This window comes from Peromyscus maniculatus, chromosome 1, assembly GCF_049852395.1.
Source record: "Peromyscus maniculatus bairdii isolate BWxNUB_F1_BW_parent chromosome 1, HU_Pman_BW_mat_3.1, whole genome shotgun sequence".
Classification (NCBI taxonomy): Eukaryota; Metazoa; Chordata; class Mammalia; order Rodentia; family Cricetidae; genus Peromyscus; species Peromyscus maniculatus.
Genome location: NC_134852.1, coordinates 128,792,075 through 128,814,703, shown reverse-complemented (window position 1 = coordinate 128,814,703; position 22,629 = coordinate 128,792,075). Strand labels below are relative to the sequence as shown.

The 22,629-nt window shown below is 44.8% G+C and overlaps 1 protein-coding gene across 3 annotated transcripts in view; it reads right to left on the bottom strand.

Moving 5' to 3' along the window:
• The window catches only part of Tmc5 (transmembrane channel like 5), an 89,002-nt gene that overhangs the window by 6,257 nt on the left and 60,116 nt on the right, over positions 1-22,629 (bottom strand). For all 3 annotated transcript variants that reach the window (XM_076550873.1, XM_076550872.1, XM_006985690.3), the window contains 5 exons: positions 21,912-22,009; positions 19,162-19,257; positions 3,188-3,263; positions 2,864-2,997; positions 1,106-1,279 (listed from right to left, as the gene is read on the bottom strand). In XM_076550873.1, coding sequence (XP_076406988.1) covers positions 1,106-1,279; positions 2,864-2,997; positions 3,188-3,263; positions 19,162-19,257; positions 21,912-22,009 — 578 coding nt within the window. The remainder of the gene's footprint in view (positions 1-1,105; positions 1,280-2,863; positions 2,998-3,187; positions 3,264-19,161; positions 19,258-21,911; positions 22,010-22,629) is intronic.

The following is a 22,629-nucleotide window of genomic DNA, read 5'->3' as shown; positions in this document are numbered from 1 at the left end:
GCAGGTCCAGGATCAGAACTGATTGAAAGGGTAGGTTACCAACTTGGTGCCGGTGGTGTTGAAGGATTGCTTAGTTTAAGGGAAACTTCCCTTTCACACACACATTTGGTGTCAGAAGTACAAGCAGAGCCAGCAGCAGAGCCAGTGAGCAAGAAGCCCCTGGTGGAGACCAGCTTACCATTCTAAAGTGCTGGTAACAGTTGCTGCCGGTGAGTCGGGGAGGGGGACATCCTGGCGAGCCAGGAGACCTGGCTTCTAGCCTCTTCCTCCACTATCAGACTGTGCAGTATAGAAGCTGTTTTGGAACTGTCCTGTCTCTGACTGGTCGCTCTCTCTACAAAGCACAGACACTGCTCTGTACGCCATGGCTGGCTCCAATAGTCTGAGTCCTTGAGTCCCGTGTCTCCCAACAAGGAGCAGCCCTGTCTAATGTTGTGGGAGCTAATGTGTGAAACACAGAGCCCTGCACGTTGACCAGACAATTCTTCCATGCAGGAAACCGAACCCAGTGTTGATGAATCGTCATAAGAAGTCAGAAATGGATATTTTTAAAAATTAAAATGCAATACTCTAAAATGTCAGTGACACCTGGGATAGTTTTATATTTTGTAGTCTCCAGAGGAATTTTTCTAAAAATTCTCACATATTTTCACTCTTTAAAAAATGTTTATTTTAATATATTTTATTTTAATATTCTCCTTATTTTATTTTAATATTTAAATATTCTTATTTTATTTTAATATTCTCTGTATTTTAATATTCTTGTTTCCTTATTTCCCCATTACTGAGGATTAAACTCAGGGCCGTGCACATGCTAGGCTAGTACTCTGCCACTGAGCTATATTCCCAGCAAAAAGGAAGAAAATTAGAATACTTTCTTTGTAGAGCATTCAAAAGAAAAAAGCTTATCTATGAGAATGTTAAACAACATTTTACAGGAAACCCTCTCTTTACAGGTGGAGTTGAGAGCATCCTGTACTCACTGCTCTGCACCCCTTGCTTTGTTTCCCAAATGAACGCCCCCGGGACAGTCTCGTGTCAATGAAGGGGTCCCCGAGAACTCTTGGCTTTTCCTCCCATTAGTTTCTTGGGGAAGCCCACTCACAGCACGATGAGGGTGAGGATGAAGAAGAAGTGCACACTTCCAATGAGGTTCTGGTAGATCCAGACGACCCACAGGTAGCCAGACCTTCTGCTCAGGGTGTCGATCCAGCTGTAGATGGACTGAATGAAGGAAGGCAGGCCTCGGAAGGGGCCACAGTCAGCTGAAGGTTTTAACCTGAAAACAAGAAACAGAAGGCCATCTGCTGCCTGAGACTCAGATGTAGGCTTTCCAGAATCAAGGGATCCCTTCTGGACTCAGGCTCCAGACAGAGAATCTTGCCTGCTCTTCCCATACTCTGCTTCCAAGGGAAGAGCTCTCACCCAGTCTTGTCTGGTGTCACCTGCGGTCTGAGGACCAGCTCTTAGAGTGCTATCACCTGCCACAGTGGCCAATCTAGAATCTAGGCAACAATCTAGCAGTATCTTAGGAGCGGTCAGAAAGTCTTTCTTGAGAATGTGACTTAAGACACACCAAGTGGGAGGCTTGTTAGCTGTGGAAGCCAGGTGTGACATTGTGAGCATGTACTGTCAGCTATTAGAAATGAGTAGACGCTGGAAGATTAGGAAGAGAGAGGGCAGGGATAAAGATGGCAAAAGAAACAGAAATTGGGGCAGGAGGTACGTCTCAGAGGTTCAGAACACTCCCTACTCTTGTAAGAGGAGTAGGGTTCAGTTCCCAGCACCCACACAGTGGCTCACAACCATCTACAACGTTCTCTTCTGTTCTCTGCAGGTACCAGGCAAACACATGATGCCCATACATACATACATGAAAGAAAGAAAGCTCATACACATAAACTGTGAGCCATGGAATGCTGGGTTGAATGTGGGCCTGAGAAAGGAAAGGGGTAAGGAGCCAGCAGCAGCCGGGGTTACTAGGATGCTCAGGCCTAGAACTGACCTTGGAGCTGAGACTCGAAGGGAATGGGGAGACCCCTTCACAGAGAGGAGCCTGACCACATAGAAAGGGACCTGCTGGAGCCTAGACATGGAAGAAAAGTTTCAGGGCTGCAGAGAGGTAGAGCCAAAGGAGGAAGAGCCAGGCCAGACAAGGACTGGTTCACTTCAGCCAAGTTTCCTCTCAACGGAGAAGAAGTGGCCTCTCCCTGTCTGAGAAGCTTAAACACTTGGCAGAGATCAGGAAATGGCTCCCAACAATGGTGTAGGATGTATAGAATAAATCCAGGGTAGGATTCATCCCCTCTTTCGGTCCTTGTATTTGCTGGCTACCCTAAGGAACATGGACTAGGCTCTGTATCGCACACAGTTTTTATTCTGATGTTTGCCATCTGAGAGTCTTGTGGACTCTGGGGAGACTTCCCTTCCCAGGACTAGCCTAGGAAGCGTGACTTCACATGCCGACAACCACCTGACAGGGAACCTGCAGCACAGGCATCTCTTTTAACAGGCTCACAGTTGGAGCATGGTCCCAGGCCCCAGTTACTCCAAGGTCATGATCTCAATGACCTACAACAGCTCCCAGGACGGCAGAACCTTCTGAAAAGACTCAAAGTGGCCAGCCCTAGCCCGGTTGCAATAAAAGCTTTTGTCCCTCACTCCCCCTTCCTCCTGACAACCTTTACATTTTCCTCATGTGGCCCTGATGGCATGGGGAGCCTTCCTTTTTTGGGGGAACTGTGAGTAACAAACTATGATTTCAAGGGCAACTGTCTCCATATCTGGAGAATAAAACCCACATTTAAAAGCAGACACCTATCCACCCCACCACCACAACCTCAGCCAAAGTCACCGTCCCTACCTCCAGATGGTGATGGCCAAGGTGCACAACACGCCTGTGAAGGATGGGAAGAAGAGCAAGAAGATGAAGAACGTTATCATCTGGGAGGCCCGCCAGGCCTTGCTTGGAGGTTGGAAGTTCATCATCAGGCTGATCTGAGGAGAGAGATGGAACCTTTCCACCTGTGCCCAAGGAGCAGCCCTCAGGACCCCACCAGGTGCCCACTCTCCAGCCACTGACTTACAGCTTCCTGACCCCTCCCCACAACCCTTTCCCAGCTTGGAGCCCCACCAGGTCATAAGTTAACAAAGAAAAGTAATCAGTTGCAACTTGGGTCCAACTCACATTTTTGACATAGAACATAATGAAGAGAGTGATCATTTGGATAAAAGGCAGCAGAGGGCAGAAGAAAATTCCAAGCCTGTGAGGAAAACAGGAGTGTCAGAGACGGGGGAAAACAAGGCATACAGGGGGAGAGGTGAGGGACAGAATTGTACACACACACACACACACACACACACACACACACACACACACACACGGTACCTCAAAACATGACTGGATTTAGAGGTAGATTTCTAAAACGGTAATTAAGTTAGAATGGGGTAGGCTCACAGTCACTACATTAGGCTCTAATTCAGTGTGAGCGATGCCCTTAAAAGAAGAGAGGAGGACATAAACATAAGGAAAACTGTGTGAAGACACAGGGAAGACAAGGCCAGCTGTAAACCAGGAAGGGAAGCCCGGGACAGACCCTGACCTTGTGGGCTTTGGAAGGAACCAGCTTGTCAACACTGTGATGGTGGTACTTCATAATGGTAAAGTGTGCCTTTAAATGTGTAGTGTCATCTCATGCAGAGGGAGTTTCTTGACCTTAGACCAGAGAATTCCCACCATGGCTGCTTCCTCCCCAGATCTGGGAAGACTTTGCAAAGAGATGCTGCCTATGCTGCCACAGAGCCACTAAACCATCGGAACCCCTAATCTAGCATGTTCCAAATATGAGGCTCGCATAGCTCCCATCCTTCCCATGGTACTTGAGGAGGCCTGCAGGGACGAAACAATAAAGCACACTAAATTACAGGTAAGAAAATCTCGCTTTCCAACTCTCTTACAGTATTCCTGAGGAAGCTTGGGGCCAGAATGGCTTTAATGCCCAACACCTGCCAACTTTCATACTCTAAATTAAATTTTTTTAATCTCTGCATGTACAGCGTATGAGTGTGCAATGAATGTACACATATGTGTGCAGAGTCAAAGAAGGACTTTGGGTGTCCTGCTCTATTTCTCTTCACCTTACTCTTGAGTTGGGGGCAGCATCTCTCACCAAACATGGGGCTAGACTGGTGGTCAGCAATATCCCTAGTAATCCTCCTGTCTCTCCCACACATAGCACTGGGGTTATAGGGACACATGTGGCCACAGTGGTGTGGGCCCCCTCCTCCCTCATGGTCCATTGGCCACTGGGCTACAGGGACAAAGAGGACAGAAGCAGTAAGCTGGTCCTTGTCCAGCCTGTGAGAATGGTGGAGATAGCCCTCCAGGAAATAACTTCAGTTAATCAACTTTTGTTGTTGTTGTTTTTTGTTTTTCGAGACAGGGTTTCTCTGTGTAGCTTTGTGCCTTTCCTAGAACTCACTTGGTAGCCCAGGCTGGCCTCAAACTCACAGAGATCCGCCTGCCTCTGCCTCCCGAGTGCTGGGATTAAAGGTGTGTGCCACCACCACCCAGCCATAATCAGCTCAACTTTATTCCAAAGTACAGGGACTAGATAGGATTGGGGACAGTAGCTAGGGAACCACCTAATTTGCATTAAACAGCATGCTCCTATCATAAGGCTCCTAGTACAAGTCTTAGTCATCATCTGTGGAAGCACAGTCCTATCGTAATGTTCCTCGCACAATGTCTAACTACCATACGGGCAGCAGGGGGAAAAATTCTGCAGGGAACTGCATTCAGGGTCACACTAGAGATAAGTCAGGCATCTGGACCTAGAGACAGTCTCCAAATAAGGTCAGGTAGAAAACAGGGTGCCTTCCACTGGGGGATGGGGGTAGTCATCCATGTTGCCAAGCTCTGAGAGAGCTGCCCCAGGCCATGGTAGACTGCAACCTCCAACCAGCAGGGCCCCCCAGCACAGTGGCTTTTATGTGGGTGCCGAGATCTGAACTCAGGTCCTCATGTATGCACAGCAAAAGCATTCTTACCCACTGAACCCCACCCCTGCTTCAGGGAGAAGGCTTTAAACTGACAGGCTCAGAAGACAGGAACACACAGCCAGAGTCTAAGGATTGCCTGGGACAGGATTGCTTCCATTTTTCCAATAAGTTATGATTTATATCAGTAGGCACTGGTTTTCTACTTAGGATAGTAAAGATGCTTTTAAAATATATTTGAGTAATTTCCTGACTTGTGTGGGGATTCTAAATGAAGCATGTGTCTAAAGATTCAAAGCTAACACCGTGGGGAGGGGGGCTTTCAAGGAAAGGGAAATTGAAAGCAGTGATATAAGGGGGAAGGGAACTAATGGAACAAGACAGGTTAAATGCGGTGAGTGGGAGGTGGGAGGACAGGGTAGAGGAAGGAGTAAGGAGAGTAGGAATCAACATAAAGACTTTCTGAAAGAGTCATACGAATGCCCTCTACTGCAGAAGCTGTAAGCACACACAGTATTAAAATACTTGAAAGGGAGTTACCCTCTAATGGGGTGAACATGCCTCTACTAGACACCATAAGACAACAAATAAAAAGCCCAGTGCCAGGAATGGGTTACTTCTGTGGGAGTTTTTGTCCAGGGAGGTCCTATAGGACCCCCAACATTAAAGGCTATCATCATTGCTCTTGGTTACATTCCAGGGCTTGAGGGTAAGGTCCTCTGGCTGAAGATGTCATAGAACATGGAGAAACCAAGCTGGTGCTCATCTGGAAGCTTTATCCTTACTAGGTAGCTTTCATAGTGCTAGAAGGTACCATGTACACTACTGGAGGAGAAAAGTAATCACCAGTCTCACCCAAGTGTGGACCCTGGAAGCTACATCAGTGATTGGCCTGTCAAGACGCGCCCTTTGGTGCAACAGCGGCACTGGCGTTACAGGAGTACCCAACCACTTACTGCTTAAACTTAAGGCCTGCCTGCCTATGAGATGAAACCCATCCCTGGCTAAGAACCTGTGACTAAACAGGTCACATAGGTCCTACTAGCATTACTCTGCTAAATGGGCATAGTATTGAGCTAACTCCTAATGACTTCCTGTTACAGCCATAACCTGTGCATCTCATCTTTTTGCAGTTGATGGTGATTAACAGAGACCTACAATTGGTCAAAATGCAGAGAAGACCACAGAGTGCTAACCCTCAATGGGGCATCTGTATCACTCCCCTCCCTGCTAAGGCTCAGGGATCATGGTATTCAAGGGATAGAAAGACTGTAAGAGCCAGGATGACTAAGAAACAGTGGTTTGGGGACATACTAGTTGTTCCAGCATGCACAAGACATGCACAAGCTCAAGCCAGACAAAACCCCAGCATGGAGAGGGGAGGTGGGCACAAAGTCCCACTCCTAGCTAGGGAGCTAACAGAAATCAACAGCTTCCAGGAGTTGGAGAGTCAACTTTCTTTAAGGGTGTGGTCCCTGGGAGGTCTAACATACTTCAGTGGTTGGCCATGCACCCAAGTATATATAAGTGGCCCTAATAGGACTTGATTTTTTTTTCTTAAAAAAATAAGGACACAGAGTTGGGTAGGTGTGCAATAGGGGTTGTATCTGAAAGGAGATGGGGGAAGAAGGTGAATATTATCAAAATACAATGTATGACATTCTCAAAGAATTAATACAAATATTAATACAAGTATTTGAATAAAAAGAAGCAAAACATTTTAAAGAAAATTAAGTAGGGCTGGAGAGATGGCTCAGAGGTTAAGAACACTGATTGCTCTTCCAGAAGTCCTGAGTTCAATTCCCAGCACCCACATGGTGGCTCATAACCATCTATAATGAGATCTGGTGCCTTCTTCTGGCCTGCAGGAATACATGCAGACAGAACATTGTGTACATGATAAATAAAATAAATATTAAAAAAAAGAAAGAAAGAAAATTAAATAGATAATGGTTTAGATAATATGTAGGTGTGCTAACAGGCTGGTAGGTGGGCAGTGGTGTGCAAAGGCTGAGGTTTGGGAAGCACATTTTCCTTACCTTGGCCACCACCCCCGGAACACACGCCTTTTTGGGTATTACATTGTTTTCTTTAAAAAACTCATCATCAAAGACAATTTTCACAGTTGGGGATATAGCTCAGAAGTAGAGCCTTTGCCTAACAAGCACAGGGTCCTGGGTTTGATTTCAATACTGGAAGAAAAAAATGGGGGTGGGATGAGGAGGATATCCTGAAATCTAGAAAGCCTATCTGTAATTTGTATAGAGAAAGAAAAGGATACCATGTTTTCAACTGTGCTTATCAATAGTCAGCTCAAAAGCTGTGAGTCCAGGCATGGTGATACACACCTTTAATCCCAGCACCCAGGAGGCAGAGGCAGGTGGATCTCTGTGAGTTTGAGGACAACCTGATTACATGGTCAGTTCCAGACCAGCCAGGGCTACAAAGTAAGACATTGTCTCAAAAAATAATATAAACAAATAAATTGGAACAACCAGTGTATGTATGTGCATGCACACATGCACATGCATGCACCCATACACATATGGCTCAAGCTTGTGTGTTTGTGCATTTGTTGGGGATGCAGGTGTGTGTGGACACAGAACACATATGTGGAGGTCAGAGGACAACTTCAGGCATTGTCCTCAGACATCTACCTTTTGTTTAAGGCAAGATCTGTCACCTGGCCATTTTTTAATACATCGTTCCTTGCTTGCCATTTACATTTCTTTTTGGAATGTCTTCAAATGGTTGGCAGCAGGAGAGCCCAGGCTTAAGATTTGAAAGCTGGGCCAAAGTAAACACTCCTGAAATGGCTCTATATTATTTTTACCCAGATTGGGCAATTTATTACCATTATTATTTTTCAGTAGAGTTTTTTGTTCGTTTTTGTTTTGTTTTGTTTTAAACATCTGTTATTCCAGGAATGGATAGGTGTGAGCCCCAGCAGTACAGGCTGCTCCCCCACCTCTCCCTCCTCTGACAGCACAGGCTGGCACCTCCCATGCACTTGGGTTCTTCTCTTTGAGTTCTTTCTTTCCTTTTCTTACATTTTTCTTCATCCACTTCAGGAAATTCTTTCTGCTTTCAGAGTGCTTAATATGTTCGACACACACATTAATTCCCTTGTCAAGAACCCTGCCCTGGCTTTTTTTTTACAACAATGCCAACTTCACGCTGGGCAACTTTGAGGTGCTCCTGGTTTTGCCATGGTAACATTTGTGGGGTGCTCTCTTTTGAAGAGTACATCATGAGGAGCCTTAATTGTCAACTTGACACAGCCTGGAGTCATCTGAGAGGACCCTCAATTAAAGAATTGTGGGCGATCAGTTTGGCCTGTGTGGGACTGTCTTAATTGGTAACTGATGCAGGAGGGTCCAGCCCACTATAAGCAGTACCATCCCTAGGTGGGCAGTCCTGGGCTGTATAAGAAAACTAGCTATGATAATCCTTTACAACAGTTTATAAACATTTGTTCTTATACCCATTGATAAGTGTAGTCTTTACCCTTCATCAGAGAAACTTCTCTTTGCAACAGATGGAGACCACTACAGAAAACAGCAATCAATCCGAATGCAGAGCTGTGGAGCCCAGTCCCAGTGAATGTGTCTACAAAACACTCCTACACCTAAGGCTCAGGGTATGCTGCAGAAGAGGGGGCAGAAAGATTGTAACAGCCAGAGGATCAAGGTATTTGCTCTGATATTGTGTCTCCTCATAAGTAAAGTCTCACCAATAGACCACTGAAATGTGAGCTGAACAAAGCTGACACCAATGGACTACCAAACTGGATAGAGAGAAGGCCACCAGGCCTCAAGCCTACACAAAGAACTATTTACAGTTGGTCTGTCTCAGTTGTTTACACTGAGGAAATGTAGGAGCAGGAGAGGTGGCCTTCCCCAAGGAAGAGCACACCGATTGGTTGTCCAGTGCCGGAGGGTCAGCCCCCAAAACATACACACAGGTAGTACATGTATGTATGCATGCAATAACCATTAGTGAAGAAAGAGGCTATGAATTTGAAGGAGAGCAGGGAACAGCATACGGGAGGGTCTGCGGGGAGGAAAGGGAAGGGGAAATGTAATTAAATTATAATCGCAAAAACAAAATAAAAATAAAAAGGAAAGCTAGCTATGCATCCGCCAGTGGGCAAGCCAGGGCCAAAAGCTCTCTTGCATCATTTCTGCCTCCAGGTTTCTCCCCTCAGTAATGGACTGTAACCTGGAAGTGTAAGGCAAAGCCCCTTTCCTCCCCAGTTGCTTCTGGTCATGGTGTCTGTCGCTACTGAGATCAAACTAGAAGAAGCAAGCACCTACTTGCTCGATATCGACAGCATCATCCTTCTTCTAGATTGACATATATGAGGTCAGAAGAATAATTCGTTTCCTAAAAGCCCTAGCGAGTGTGTATTGGGTGCCTCTCAACTCTCTTTTTATTTGTCATTTAGGCAAATTACCACAAGATGGCAGCTCCAGCCTGAAGGAAGAACTGGGGCTACCCCAGTGTGGGTTTTTTGTTTTGTTTCTGTCTTTTTGTTTGTTTTGATTTCTGTTGTTGTTGGGTTTTTTTTTTTTTTCCCCTCCCAAGACAGGGTCTCACTATGTAGCCCCAGCTGTCCTGGAACTCACTCTGTAGACCAGGCTGGCCTTGAACTCTCAGAGATCAGCCTGCCTCTGTCTCCTGAGTGCTAGGATTAAAGGCTTGTGCCAGCTAGTCCCCTTGTTTTTAAATCACAAAATAATTTAAGAGTGCTCACAAATGCTGTGACCTGGCCACTCTGTTTGTGGGTAGATAGCTGAAAACTAAAAGCAGAATCTCCCAGAGGTGTCTGTACATCCATGTTCACAGTGATTGAGATGATGGAAGCCACCAGAATGTTCAGACAAATGAATGGATAAACAAAGTGTGGTCCGACATACACAATGAGATGTTGAATGTGCTTAAAAAGTAAACGCTACAAATACGGGAAATAAGCCAGACCCAAAAGGACACACATTGCCACCCCTAGGCTGTATCTAGGGTAGTCAGAGCACAGAACTAGAAAGTAGAATGCTGGTTGCCTGGGGGGTGGGGACAGTGGGGAGTGGGGAGTGGTTTAATGGACGTAGTGTTTTAATTTCACAAAGTGGAAAGTTCACAAGATGGGTTACACAGCCACATGATGATTCTTGTTATGTATTTCTGTTGTTTGAGACAAGGGCTCGTTGTTCAGCCCAGGCTAGCCTTGAACTTGTAACCTTCCTGACTCAGTCTCTCAGCGCTGGGATCGCAGGCCATGCACCACAACGCCCAACTTTGTTGGGCATTATCTGGTGCGTGCGTGTGCACACGTGCAGGGAGGCCAGAGTGCAATTTTAGGTGTTTCCTTCCTTTACTCTCCATCTTGTTTTTTATGGCAGGGTCTCTCACGGACCTGGCGCTGGGTTATTTGACTTGACTGACTAGCAATCCCCAGGGCTCGATCCTCCTTTCTCCACCTCTCCAGTGTGGGGGTTACAGACACACACCTCCACACTCGGCTTTTGTATTGGTACTGGGGATCAAGCGCAGGTCTTCATGCTTGTGAGGCAAGCCCCCTGCTGACTGAGCCATCTCCCCAGCCCAGTTATGCACTGTTAACAAACACTCATAAGAGTGCTCATAGAGAAACAGCTGTAGGACCCCCGCCGACAAAGTGGGTCTGAGCCAGACTCTCAGTGAGCAGACACATCCTTTTCCTTTAATCTTCCAAATCTCCCGCAGCAACTATTATCTCAACCCTTTACCCTCTCTGAAGGTCCCTGGTTGTTGAAATAATGTGGGTGGATAACCTTGGAAGCCAGCCTGTGGCCTGGTATTGCAGACACATCATCACCTAAATACCAAAGAAAAGTCCTCCCTTGCTGGAAAATCTGTTCAAAGACAGAGTTACCTGCCGACAGCCAGGCCACCTGGAGCGATTTTAACGAGATAAAATAATGAGATACTTGTCAGTTGCCTGGCCTGCTGGAGTTTGCAAAGCCCTGTTCATCTACTGTCAAATTTCATCCTCAATGTAATTTGAAAGCAGCTACTATTCATGTGCAAGTTCCAGGAAACTGAGGCTCTGAGAAGTCAGGGACCTCAGTGAGTGGCAGGGCTAGTCCCAGGTTTATTCAACTCCCAATGCATTGCTTTGTAATTAGCAGTTTTCCAACAGATAGAACTTGGGCCCACGATATGACACACAAAACTCTGGCATTGACTCCATCGCTTAAAAATAAGTAAGGAAAGACTCATAGGCTGGTCTAAAGTTTCTAAGTGAGCCTGTATGAAAGGACAGGTACCAGGAGCTAGGGTGGGGTATCTCAGTGGTGAAACACTTGGCTGTCATGCATGAGAACCTGGACTTGTTCCCCAGCACCATCCCAGAAATAAAGCCAAATGAAATTACATGATACAACTACCTGGCCATCCTGGCCATTCTGAAAAACAAGGGGGTGGGGGTGGGGGGAGGACAGAGAGAGAGAGAGAGAGAGAGAGAGAGAGAGAGAGAGAGAGAAAGACAGAGACAGAGAGACAGAGAGGAGAATTCTACATGTTCTTCTGTGTTTTAAGTATTGGTGATTGGACTGGGCATGGTGGTACATACCTAATCCCAGCACTTGGGAGGCAGAGGCAGGTGGATCTCTGTGGGTTCCAGGTCAGCCTGGTCTACAGAGTGAGTTCTAGGCCAGTCAGGGCTACACAGAGCTACCATGCTTTAAGCTGCCTCAAACAAAGAAACAAAAATATATAGGCTAGAGAAATGGCTCAATGGTTAAAAATACTGACTGCTCTTTCAGAGGACCTAGGTTCAATTCCCAGCACCTACATGGCTGCTGATAACCATCTGTAACTCCAGTTCCAGGGCATCTGATGCCCTCTTATGCCCTCTGCAGGCAATGCACACACATGATACACAGACATACACGCAGGAAAAACACCCGTACATATAAAATAAAACAAAACAAAATAAAATAAAATGAAAGTGTTGGTGACTGTGTGGGGCGTTTACCCACCACCCCCACAGCTTCCCAGAGTTTTCTTGAGTGCGAGCAGCAGGAAATATTAGATAGAAGGATTTATAGCGGAGAATCTTGTGGAGATAAACAGATAGAAAATAAAGGATAGCCTCGAGAGGGCCTGGAACCTATTCCAACGGGCCCCGACTGTCTCTGGTCCAGGGTTTTTATAGAGACGCCAAGGGGTGGAGCAAAAGACCTCCTCCCCCAGCACAGCCAAGTGCAGGCCATCTCAGACACCTGCACTCAAGCCCGTGGTCCTGATCATCCTCTATTCGGACCTGCTGGGTAAAGCCATGAGGAACCCCAGAACGGGCTCCCACAGGTCCCCCCTTCTTAATATATAAAAAAAAAACTATTAACAGCTTACAGCAATCTCCATAGCTGTTACACCTCCCAGTATGGGAGTAGAGGATGATATAAATGGCATTTCTCTTTTGAATTAGGTCCAAGGTGACCACAGCAGTCTTAGCTGCCTCAAGCCCTTTCTAAACCAAAACTCTTAAGGCGACTACAAACTTAAAGAATCCCTTAGCTTCATTATTACCATTAACAGGTTAACATAAATATTGCTATACATAGTCACTATTCTCTCAATCTTACAACTCAAAACAAACTCTTAACAGAACCATTAGAATTAGCATATATGATGCTATATATAGTTAACAATTTTCTCCGTCTTACAACTTTAACTCAGTCATTTGAATTTTCTTGTTAACAGAACATAGGAAAAACTTCGATGTACTCACATCAAACAAACATTTCCTCAATTCCACAAAGCCAGGGTGCATTAATATCAATAGGTTTCTGCGAACATAATTCAATCTCATAGCTCCTCCTTTTCTTTATAATTTTTAAGCAAAATCTCAAGCCTAGTTAGAAAACCCAAACTTTTCTGTTTAAACAGTTCCATTTATAACATAAAACCAGTTCCATAAGTAATTCCATTTTTACATAAACAGTTCCACAAAACAATTCATAAATCACCAGTAAATAAAGCATATACGCATACACAAAATTGCATCTTGATTCTAAGTAGAAATACATTTCTTCATTTAAACAGTTTCATTTTTAACCCAATTCCAGAAAACCGTTCCTAGGTCACTACTATAAGTAAGCTCAAAATTGTCCCATTGCAATGAAATCTCTATTGTTCATTTCATTTAAGTACCAAAATTCAAATGATAAATATTGGTACTAGCCTTCCAAATTTGAAGAAATCCATAACCAAAATGTTTTTGTAATTTTATCTCATTTTAAGTTCAAAAAGTTTAAATAAGAAATAAATTCTGGTATCAGGCTTTTACTTCCAAATATGAAGAGACTTTTTTAACCAAAACTTTTTGCAGTTAATAATTTTTGTTCAAACAAGCGTCTCTGCAACTTTTGTTCTCACAGACAGACCTTTTTAGTTATAGTAAGATTTTAAACCGCACCGTTTTTGCTGTTAGCTCAGGTTTTTCTGTGCTGCGTTGATATTCCACGGATCTCAGCTGCGGATGCCTTGTGCTGGTTCTGGTGTCCACCATTCTTAGCTTCTTAGCGGCTTCTGGAGCTTTTGAAACCATTCAGACTGCCTACCTTGCAGTCTACTAGGACACCATCTCCTGTGTCTCAGGTGTTTTCACCATATACATTAATAGACTCACACTTAACGCTTACACTTTACAAACCCACATAACATGTGCTTAAGCATAAACTCACTCAACATTTACACATTTTTACAAACTCACATATTAACATCTACTTATTTATACTTTAAGGAAACTATAGAACTACTTTAGCAAATATATTCCTTATTAATTCTCATATACTTATATTTATTTCATCTTATTTCTTATTTAAACTTACATTTACAACTAGCATCTTACAAGCTTATTACTACATGTCTTAAGACTACCTTAGATACTTCTTACAAGCTTATATTCTTAAAGGAACTCTATAGATCTATTTTACAAACTTATATAGGCTACCATTAGCATATATCTAACTTAGCAAACACCTAAAGATTTCTTAACACAGATCTAACAAGACAGAATTTTTACAAACTCACATATCTTATTTTCGTCTTTCTACTTCTTACTCTTAATTATTATCACCATCTCTATCAGAAAGATTCTCTTAACTAGACAGGAAGTACGTACATCATTTCTAAAGTTTACAGTTTATAGTTAGCTTTGTTATAAAGCACTGGGATTTAGTGAGTGTTGTCATTATAGAGTTGTGATACTTGTTGCTAGGGGATTGTAACATTCTCAGGACAAAGCCACACCCCAAAGTTGCGAGTGGGCCTTTTCGAACCGGCAGAGATGCACTGTCAACGGTAAACGGTTTTTAATTAGAGGCTGTCCCTTCACCCAAATTCATAATAGCTCCCCCTAAGAACTTCAATTCAAACAAACGTTTCTATCACAGCAGTACTTTTGGTTTGTTCTACTGAAAAACTTTACGCTGAGGGTGAAATTACTGTATTTAGCTTCTGTAAAGCTCTTCACCAAAAACTGCACAGCTATTAGGTGATATTTTAAGGATTTTAAAGTGACTTGTTTGCTCTTATAGGTAGCTTTTTGTCATCCAACTGCCATAAAAACTTTGCACAGCTATTAGGGTAAATAAGGCATTTTACCAACGGCGCCCCAAAACACGAAGCACCTAGTTCATTATCCTTTCAATTTTTCTTTGGAACTGACACTTAAACCCTTAGACGACTTTTCCCCTTATTCTTTTAAAAGCTGTATTTTAATTTTAGAGCTGACAAAAGTGTTTCAGGGCAATGTCGCCATCTTTAGCGGAAAAACTACCTTTCCCAGAATGCACTTCCCTTATATCAGTCCATAATAATATCAGTCCCATATCAGTCCCTTATATCAGTCCCTTATATCATTTCCCATAGTTCTTTTTGGGTCTGAGAGTCAACTGGTTCTCTTTTACCAGACTTGCTTACAAATTCTTGCCCGGGAGGTTTGAACAAAGTTTTTTGCTTTTGCAACGGGAGATTTGAACAAGCATTTTACATTTTCAGCTATGGCACATTGGGAGGTTTCTGATCTCTCAGCTGGCTTCAACAGGTGTCTCTCCTTCATCAGACACTGGCCCCCGAATCAGAACCGCACCTGCCTCATTAGCACGCACTGAGGCTGGCATTTCTGATAGCAACTTTCCTCGGGGCTTGTGTTTGCCTTAGCCAGTCAGTGAAAAACAAGATCATATACAACAGCTTTTCCATAGCTCCTTCAGAGAGATTTTCTCCCACTGATCTTATTCTTATTTTGCTTGTTCCTTCCTTCCCCAGATGCAGAGCTTCAGCTATCTGCGGCTCTGTACCTCTGCTAGCTGCCTTTGGAGGTAGGGGCTTTCTTTTTCTCCCCCTGAATCTGCCTCAAACTCTAGCAGCTTTGTTAGGTCATGCATTTTCTGGGGAGGAATCTGTCCCCTCTGTTTCTTCAGAGTCTTTCTCCCTGACAGTATCCAGTTTGGTCTCAGTTTATCCCCTCTACCCCAGAAACAGTTTCCGACACTACAGCGCTGGCTTTCCCTGCTACTGAAGGTAGGGGCTTTAGTCCGTTTCTGTTTTTTGGGGTCTGTGCGGTTTGCGTACAGACTGAAAATCCAACAAGGGAGGTTTTTGCCGTTTCTAAACTCCCATTAGGACAGGTGCTTTGCCTCATCAGGCCTTCACCTGGCCCAGTCCCCCAGTGGGTTGTGTTTGCTTGTCTGGGTGCTCAAGGACAGAGCTTATGCCAGAGGCAATCACCCCTCAGGGCTATGCTCCATCTCATAGGGAGTTAGTTGAAACAAAGTTTTTCTCAAAGAAACGCTTTCTCCGATAGAAAAGAAAGCTTTACTTCTGGATAGTTCTGTTCTGCCCTGGCTGGACTCTTTCCCCAGACAGCATTCTGACTCGGCAGCACGACTGCTTCAGACACAGTTCAGTTTTACTGTTTTCCCAGAAAGGTCCTTTCTCTGATAGGAAGCTTTTTCTCAGATTTCTTTTTGCAGTTGTGGACCTATCAACCCCGGGACTTGTAGGAAAGCAGATAACTGTGCCATTCCCACAGGCTTTAGCTTTGTTTGTTCATTAGCAATCTTCCCCTGGGTCCTGCACCTTCCAGCCTCAGCTCTGTGCTCCAGGAAGTTTACAACTGCAGGAACCCTAGTATCCCCAAAATGCACTCCAACTCAGAGACACTGGCCAGTCACCTCTGGGTTTTTGGTCAGAAGCAAGGATACAATGCTAACAATTTGCATTGCTTCAGGGGATCTTTGCATTAGGAAGATTAGGAGCACCTTTCCATTCTGAAAGGCTCACTCAGAAACAAAGCATTTGATGCCTCAGCTCCACTGTAACTGAAAAGCTTGGCTTTTTGCTTTTCTTAGGTAAAGTTTGCTGCCCTTTTGGGCTCTCTGTAGCTGTTCACCCTTGCTCTCCCCAAGTGTTTCCCTCAGGATACTCTGACCCACTGTCTTTTACTAGCTTGAAGAGACAGAGCTTAAAAGAGGTTTTTAGGAACTTGTCCTTGCCTCCTGCATTGCAGGGAGGATTTTTAAAGCTCGAAAGAGAACTTAGAGGTTTTGCTGTCTTAGGTTTGTTGTTTTCCCTTAGAGCTAATCACAGGTGGTCCCCATACTAATATCTTCAGGTGATTCTAATTTTTGTCCTTCTGAGGGAGAAAGTTCTGAAAGGCTTTAGTTTTTAAGTTTTTCAAGAGCTTTTGAGAAAGATTAAGGCTTTTTAGAGAGATTTTCCCCCCAAATTTTCCAAGAAAAGCTTTAGAATTTAAGAGAAAGATTTCTTTCCCCCCAGGAGAAAGACCAACTTTTCCCAAAACTTCCCAACTTGAAACTTTGACTTCTTACACCCCCATTTTTGCCTCAGGGAGAAATTACTTTCTCCTGCCACTTGGATTTGGCATTTCAGCTGTCCCCTGGTCAAAAGCTTCCATAGGAAACTTATTCTTCCCCATAAGCTCAAAGAAGAGCTTTTTTACTACCCGTAAAGCCCAAAGAAAGATTTTTTCCCCAGTTTGCTTTCAAAGCCCCCAAAGTGAGAAAATTGAAGAGTTTTTCTGTCTAGTTGCCTTACTTATTTTTTCCTACACAATCTTACACTTCTAAGTTTTTCCTAAACTATATTACTACCCTATACCTTATACTTATCACAGATAGAAATTGAGAAAGGGATAGAAGATAGAAAATTTTGACAGAAGAGAATTTCGCTGCAGCATCGGACATCCTTCCAGTCCGCTTTCCTTTTCTCTCGAGGATAAAACCCCTGCCTCACCAAAAATATATATATATAAAAATATATATATTCCATAACACCGGCATGCCTTTCCACTGGCAGGGCTGACTCAGCACTTTCACCAAAAACTCTGTAATAAAACTATTATTTTCCTTTATCTTTAGTCCCTATTACTTTGTCTTAAGTCCCTGTTCATTTGTCTTTAGTCCCCCCTTTTTTTGTCCCCCTTTTTTTTTTAGTCCCTTTTTTCCCCTTTCTTTAGTCCCTTTTTTCCCCTTTCTTTAGTCCCTTTTTCCCCCTTTCTTTAGTCCCTTTTTTTTTCTTTAGTCCCTTTTTTTCTTTAGTCCCTGTTCGGGCGCCATTCTGTGGGGCGTTTACCCACCACCCCCACAGCTTCCCAGAGTTTTCTTGAGTGCGAGCAGCAGGAAATATTAGATAGAAGGATTTATAGCGGAGAATCTTGTGGAGATAAACAGATAGAAAATAAAGGATAGCCTCGAGAGGGCCTGGAACCTATTCCAACGGGCCCCGACTGTCTCTGGTCCAGGGTTTTTATAGAGACGCCAAGGGGTGGAGCAAAAGACCTCCTCCCCCAGCACAGCCAAGTGCAGGCCATCTCAGACACCTGCACTCAAGCCCGTGGTCCTGATCATCCTCTATTCGGACCTGCTGGGTAAAGCCACGAGGAACCCCAGAACGGGCTCCCACATGACTGTATTCCTCATTTGGAATACTATGACAAAACACCTTTAGCTCATTAACTTTAGAACAACATAGGTTTGTTGCTCACAATTTAAGAGGCCAAAAGTCCAAGACTGAGCAGCTGACAGATTCAGTGTCTGGTGAAGCTTACTTCCTGGCTCATAGACAGACCTTCTCACTATCCTCACATGGTAGAAGGGTCCAGAAGCCTCTCTTGACCCTCTTTTATAAGGGGACTAATCCCACTAATGGTGTCTCCACTTTAAGACCAAATCTTCCCCAAATACTATCACATTGGTGATTTGGTTTCAGTGTATAAACTGCATGGGGCTGGGGTCACAGCTTAATGGGTAAAAATGCCTGTCTGGTAAGTAAATGAGGACCTGTGTTCCATCACTAGAGCCCACATTTAAAAAGCCAAGCACCGTGGCATGTGCTATGATGCTAGACCTGGTAGACGGATTCAAGGGCTCTCAGGGGCTCTCAGGCCTGCTCAGCCTACGAGGTGAGTGCCAGTGGGAGACCCTCCCCTTAAAAAAAAATTAAAGAAGGAACAGTTTCTGAGACACAAGATTGTTCTTTGGCCTCCACATGCATGCACACACACGTGTCTACACACAATGAACAAGCTCACACACGTGTGTGCAAACACACACAGAGAAAGCACTTTAGGTAGCGCAAGCATTCAACACTGTCGGGGGTAAAGCGGGGTTGTAGAAAAAGCACTGTGGCAGGGGTGGAAGGGAGGGGTAGGGGTATAACAGGGTGGTAAACAAACCAGGCCTGTGGCTGTCTATGGTCTGTGTCTAAGGCTGACATCTTCAAGGTCTCCTGAAAGCAAAGAATATTCTAGAACACATGCCAAATTCCCAGCTTTCAGACTAGCTGTGCTTGCTATCACCCACACAGACTTTTTGCTTTGTTTTTTCGAGACAGGGTTTCTCTGTGTAGTTTTGCGCCTATCCTGGAACTCGCTTTGTAGACCAGGCTGGCCTCGAACTCACAGAGATCTGCCTGCCTCTGCCTCCAGAGGGCTGGGATTAAAGGATGCGCCGCCGCCGCCGCCGCCGCCGCCGCCACCACCACCCGGCCCCACTCAGATTTTTAAACAACAGATCAGGGACCTACAACCCAAACTCCCAAGTCCACTCCAAGGTGGGAACTGACGGGGGCAGTCTGCTGCACTGCAACACTTACCAGGTCAGAGTCTGTGCATAGATCAGTTCTAGAACATTCCTGGCAATGTCAAACTCCTGTAAGCTGAGACTTGTGATGAATTTCATCCCAATGAACCTGTGAAAACATACTACATTTAGTGCTCAAACAACACCTCAGAGCACCCCAGCGACCAGCACAAACAGCAGCAGAGACCCTCCATAGTTAAGAATGAAGCTGCGGGTCCTAGAGAAGTTTCTCCAGCAGTGGAGGGAACCGGGGAGATGTGGGATTATTGCAGTGCGGTCAAGTAGGGAGCTATTATGATGATTGTAAACAATTCTAGAGGATGTTGGCCGCCCTCATTTAAATCAGCCAGCCTACTTTCTGGTTGATCCCATTCTTTAATACATTTTTTTCCCCCATGAAGCAAATAAGCCAAGCGCCTCCCAACCCAAATGCATTTTTGAAAACTATTTTTGGTGCTGAGGATGGAACCCGGGGCCTTGTGTATGCTAAGTGTGCCCTCTACCACTGAGCCAACTAAGCCACACACATAGTTCCTGCCTTAGAGTCGGTGATGGTCCATGATCCCCAAGGAAGAAAACAAGCTCTCTATATACTTTGGGGAAACTTTCTTTCTCTTTCTTGTTCTTTTAAATATTATTTTTGTTAATTCTTTGAGAATATCACACAGTGCGTTTTGATCATATCCACCCTCCCTCCCCCCACAACCACCCTCTCCACCATCACCTCCCTACCCACCCGACATGGAACTCTTCTCCCTTGCCATCAAGTCCAGTGTGTGTTACCCAACTGCTCTTGGGAACACACCTGCCCTGGCGTGTGGTTGACCGACCAGGGCTTACATCATTCTTTAATGACATTTTCTTTTCTCTTTTCTTACTATTATTGTTTTGACTCTTTGTTGATGTGTCTGATATGTGTCTGCATGTGTCTGCACATTCATGTGTGTACACACATGGCACAGTGTGCATATGGAAATCACAGGGCCATCTTGGTGTCAGCTCTCCAACCTTGTTTGAGACAGGGTCTTTTGGTGAGTTAGTTTGGGGGCTTCTCCTGTCTCCCATTAGGAGCACTGGGATGATAGATGTGCTACCACAACTGGCTTCATGTGGGTTCTTGGGATTCGAACTCAGGCCCCATGCTTGTGTGATAAAACCCTCACTCACTGAGCCATCTCCTCAGCCAGATTTCTTTATACCGGGAAGTTTCCATCTCCCCCTAAATTTCTGTTAATACAAATGCTTCTCCCCTTTCCGTTCAGGCGCTGGACAGAGGCTGGAATAGAAGCAAGCCCGGACAGAACTGATAAAATCTGGCAGGGAGAAAACCGGGCACTATATCATGGCATCTCACTCTAGAGAAGTCAAATTGCAGCTTGGTGGTAAAGAATTTACACCTTTAATCTCAGCACTTAGGAGGCAGAGCTAGGCGGATCTCCGTGAGTTCAAGGCCAACCTGGTCTACAGAGCGAGATCCAAGACAGGCACCAAAACTACACAGAGAAATCCTGTCTTGAAAAAAAAACAACAACAACAAAAGAATTTACAAGTCTCAGGCCCTGGGTTACAGCCTCAGCAAAACCAATGCCTTGGAAGAACAGGCGCACATCAAATCACTACAAAGTGAGTGAATAAAGACAGAACAGATCCCCATAGGACTAGGGTAGGGCTCAGCAGGGAGAAGGCCTGTGTCTCTCCCCACCCCAGCACTGCAATATATATATATATAAAAGAACCACATCTGTCCAGTAGTCACAGTGCCTCAGTCCTGTACATCTGCATAAAAAATAAAGACCACGGTCTGCTGCGTAAAAACATCGTCTGCAGGGATCCCTCTAACCTGAAACGAGGATCTGTGTTCTGTGCAGCAAAACCATTTGACTGCACTTTTCGGAGATTATAGAGTATGGTACAGTATGCACACGTGTGGTAATGTGTATGTAGAGAAATCGGGGGAGAGGGAGGGTCAAGCTGGGTGTGGTGGTACACACCTACAATTCCAACACTTGGAGGCTGAGGCAGGGGGTTTGCTACGAGTCTGAGGCTGGCCTGTGCTATAGAGCAAGTCTCTGCCTCAAAAGGAACAAGCAACAACAATAACAACAACAACAACCTCACAAATATGGAGATATATATAGTAATACTATCTATAGTAGATAAGGATTTTAGTGTGGGCTGGAGATATGCCTCAGCTGTTAAGAGCACTGGCTGCTACTGCAGAAGACCCAAGTTCAGTTCCCAGGACCCTCACTGAGTGTCTCACAACTGCCTGTTCACTCCAGTTCCAGAGGATTTGACGTCCTCCTTGGGTGGCTGAATGTACATGTGCACGTGGTGCACATACACTCACACATACATACACACTCACCAATAAACAAATAAATAAAAAATCTTGAAAAATAATACACATGTGTTTGGAGACCCAGCTCAGTGGTACAGTGATTGGCCAGCATGTCTGAGGCCCCAGGTTCCATTCCCACGTCACAGACAAGAGAGAATGAGAGAAAGGGAGAGACAGATTCCAAGTGGCTCAGTTTCTGTTGTATTTCTGGAATTTTTGTCCAAATAGAAGGTTGGGTAGAGTCAGCCTAAACCCTGTGAGCTGTCAGGTGAAGGTGGAATGTCGTTAAGTTAGAAGAGAACAACACCCTGAAGGGCAATGGGCAGATTAGACACACACAGCAGACGTGGCAGGAACCCACACTTTCTGCTCAGCCAGGAATCAGTCTCTGGTTACAGAGCCACTCACAACTGACTGTTTACCTCCTCAGAAACTCCCCCAGTAAGGAATCGGCCAAGGAGAACACGAAGTCCATGAGAAGAAGGCGGTAGATGTCCTGGCCAATGAGCGTCTCCCAGCACTGGAAAGCAGACATGAGTCAGGGTCAGGCAGGGCTGGTAGCCCTGCTCAGCTTATGTGGGCACAATTTCATCACACCCTGTGTACCCAGAGGAGCAGACTTAATCTGTAAAAACAACCATTGCCGTGTGTGTGTGTGTGTGTGTGTGTGTGTGTGTATGTGTGTGTGTGTGTGCATATTCTCTTTCTGCACTTCTCTTTCTACCCCATAAGGCTCACGGCTCACATGTACAAAAATCTCCCCATCTCATCACCTCTACTTCTAAGATATTTCATCTCTGCCCTGTCCCTTCGAGACCCCATTTCCCCACCAGGACTAAGCATTTTCCTCAGTAGACTAAGAAGCATGGAGGACTAACAACATTCCTCCTCTTTCTATTTATTGACTTCTACATTGTATAAATGTATGGAATTTAGAAGTAATAAAAATATTATTTTAAAAAGTGACTAGAGGTTTTCACAAGTTGGTGTAAGCTGGTGGACAGCGACCCCCACAGGAAGTCAGAGCCATGAGAGGATGTAATGGCAGCTTTCAGATCTGGTTGAAGAAGGAAGGTTTCCTTATACAGCCCAAGGACTCATGGATGGATAGATGAGTAGATGAATGAGGACAAGAATGGA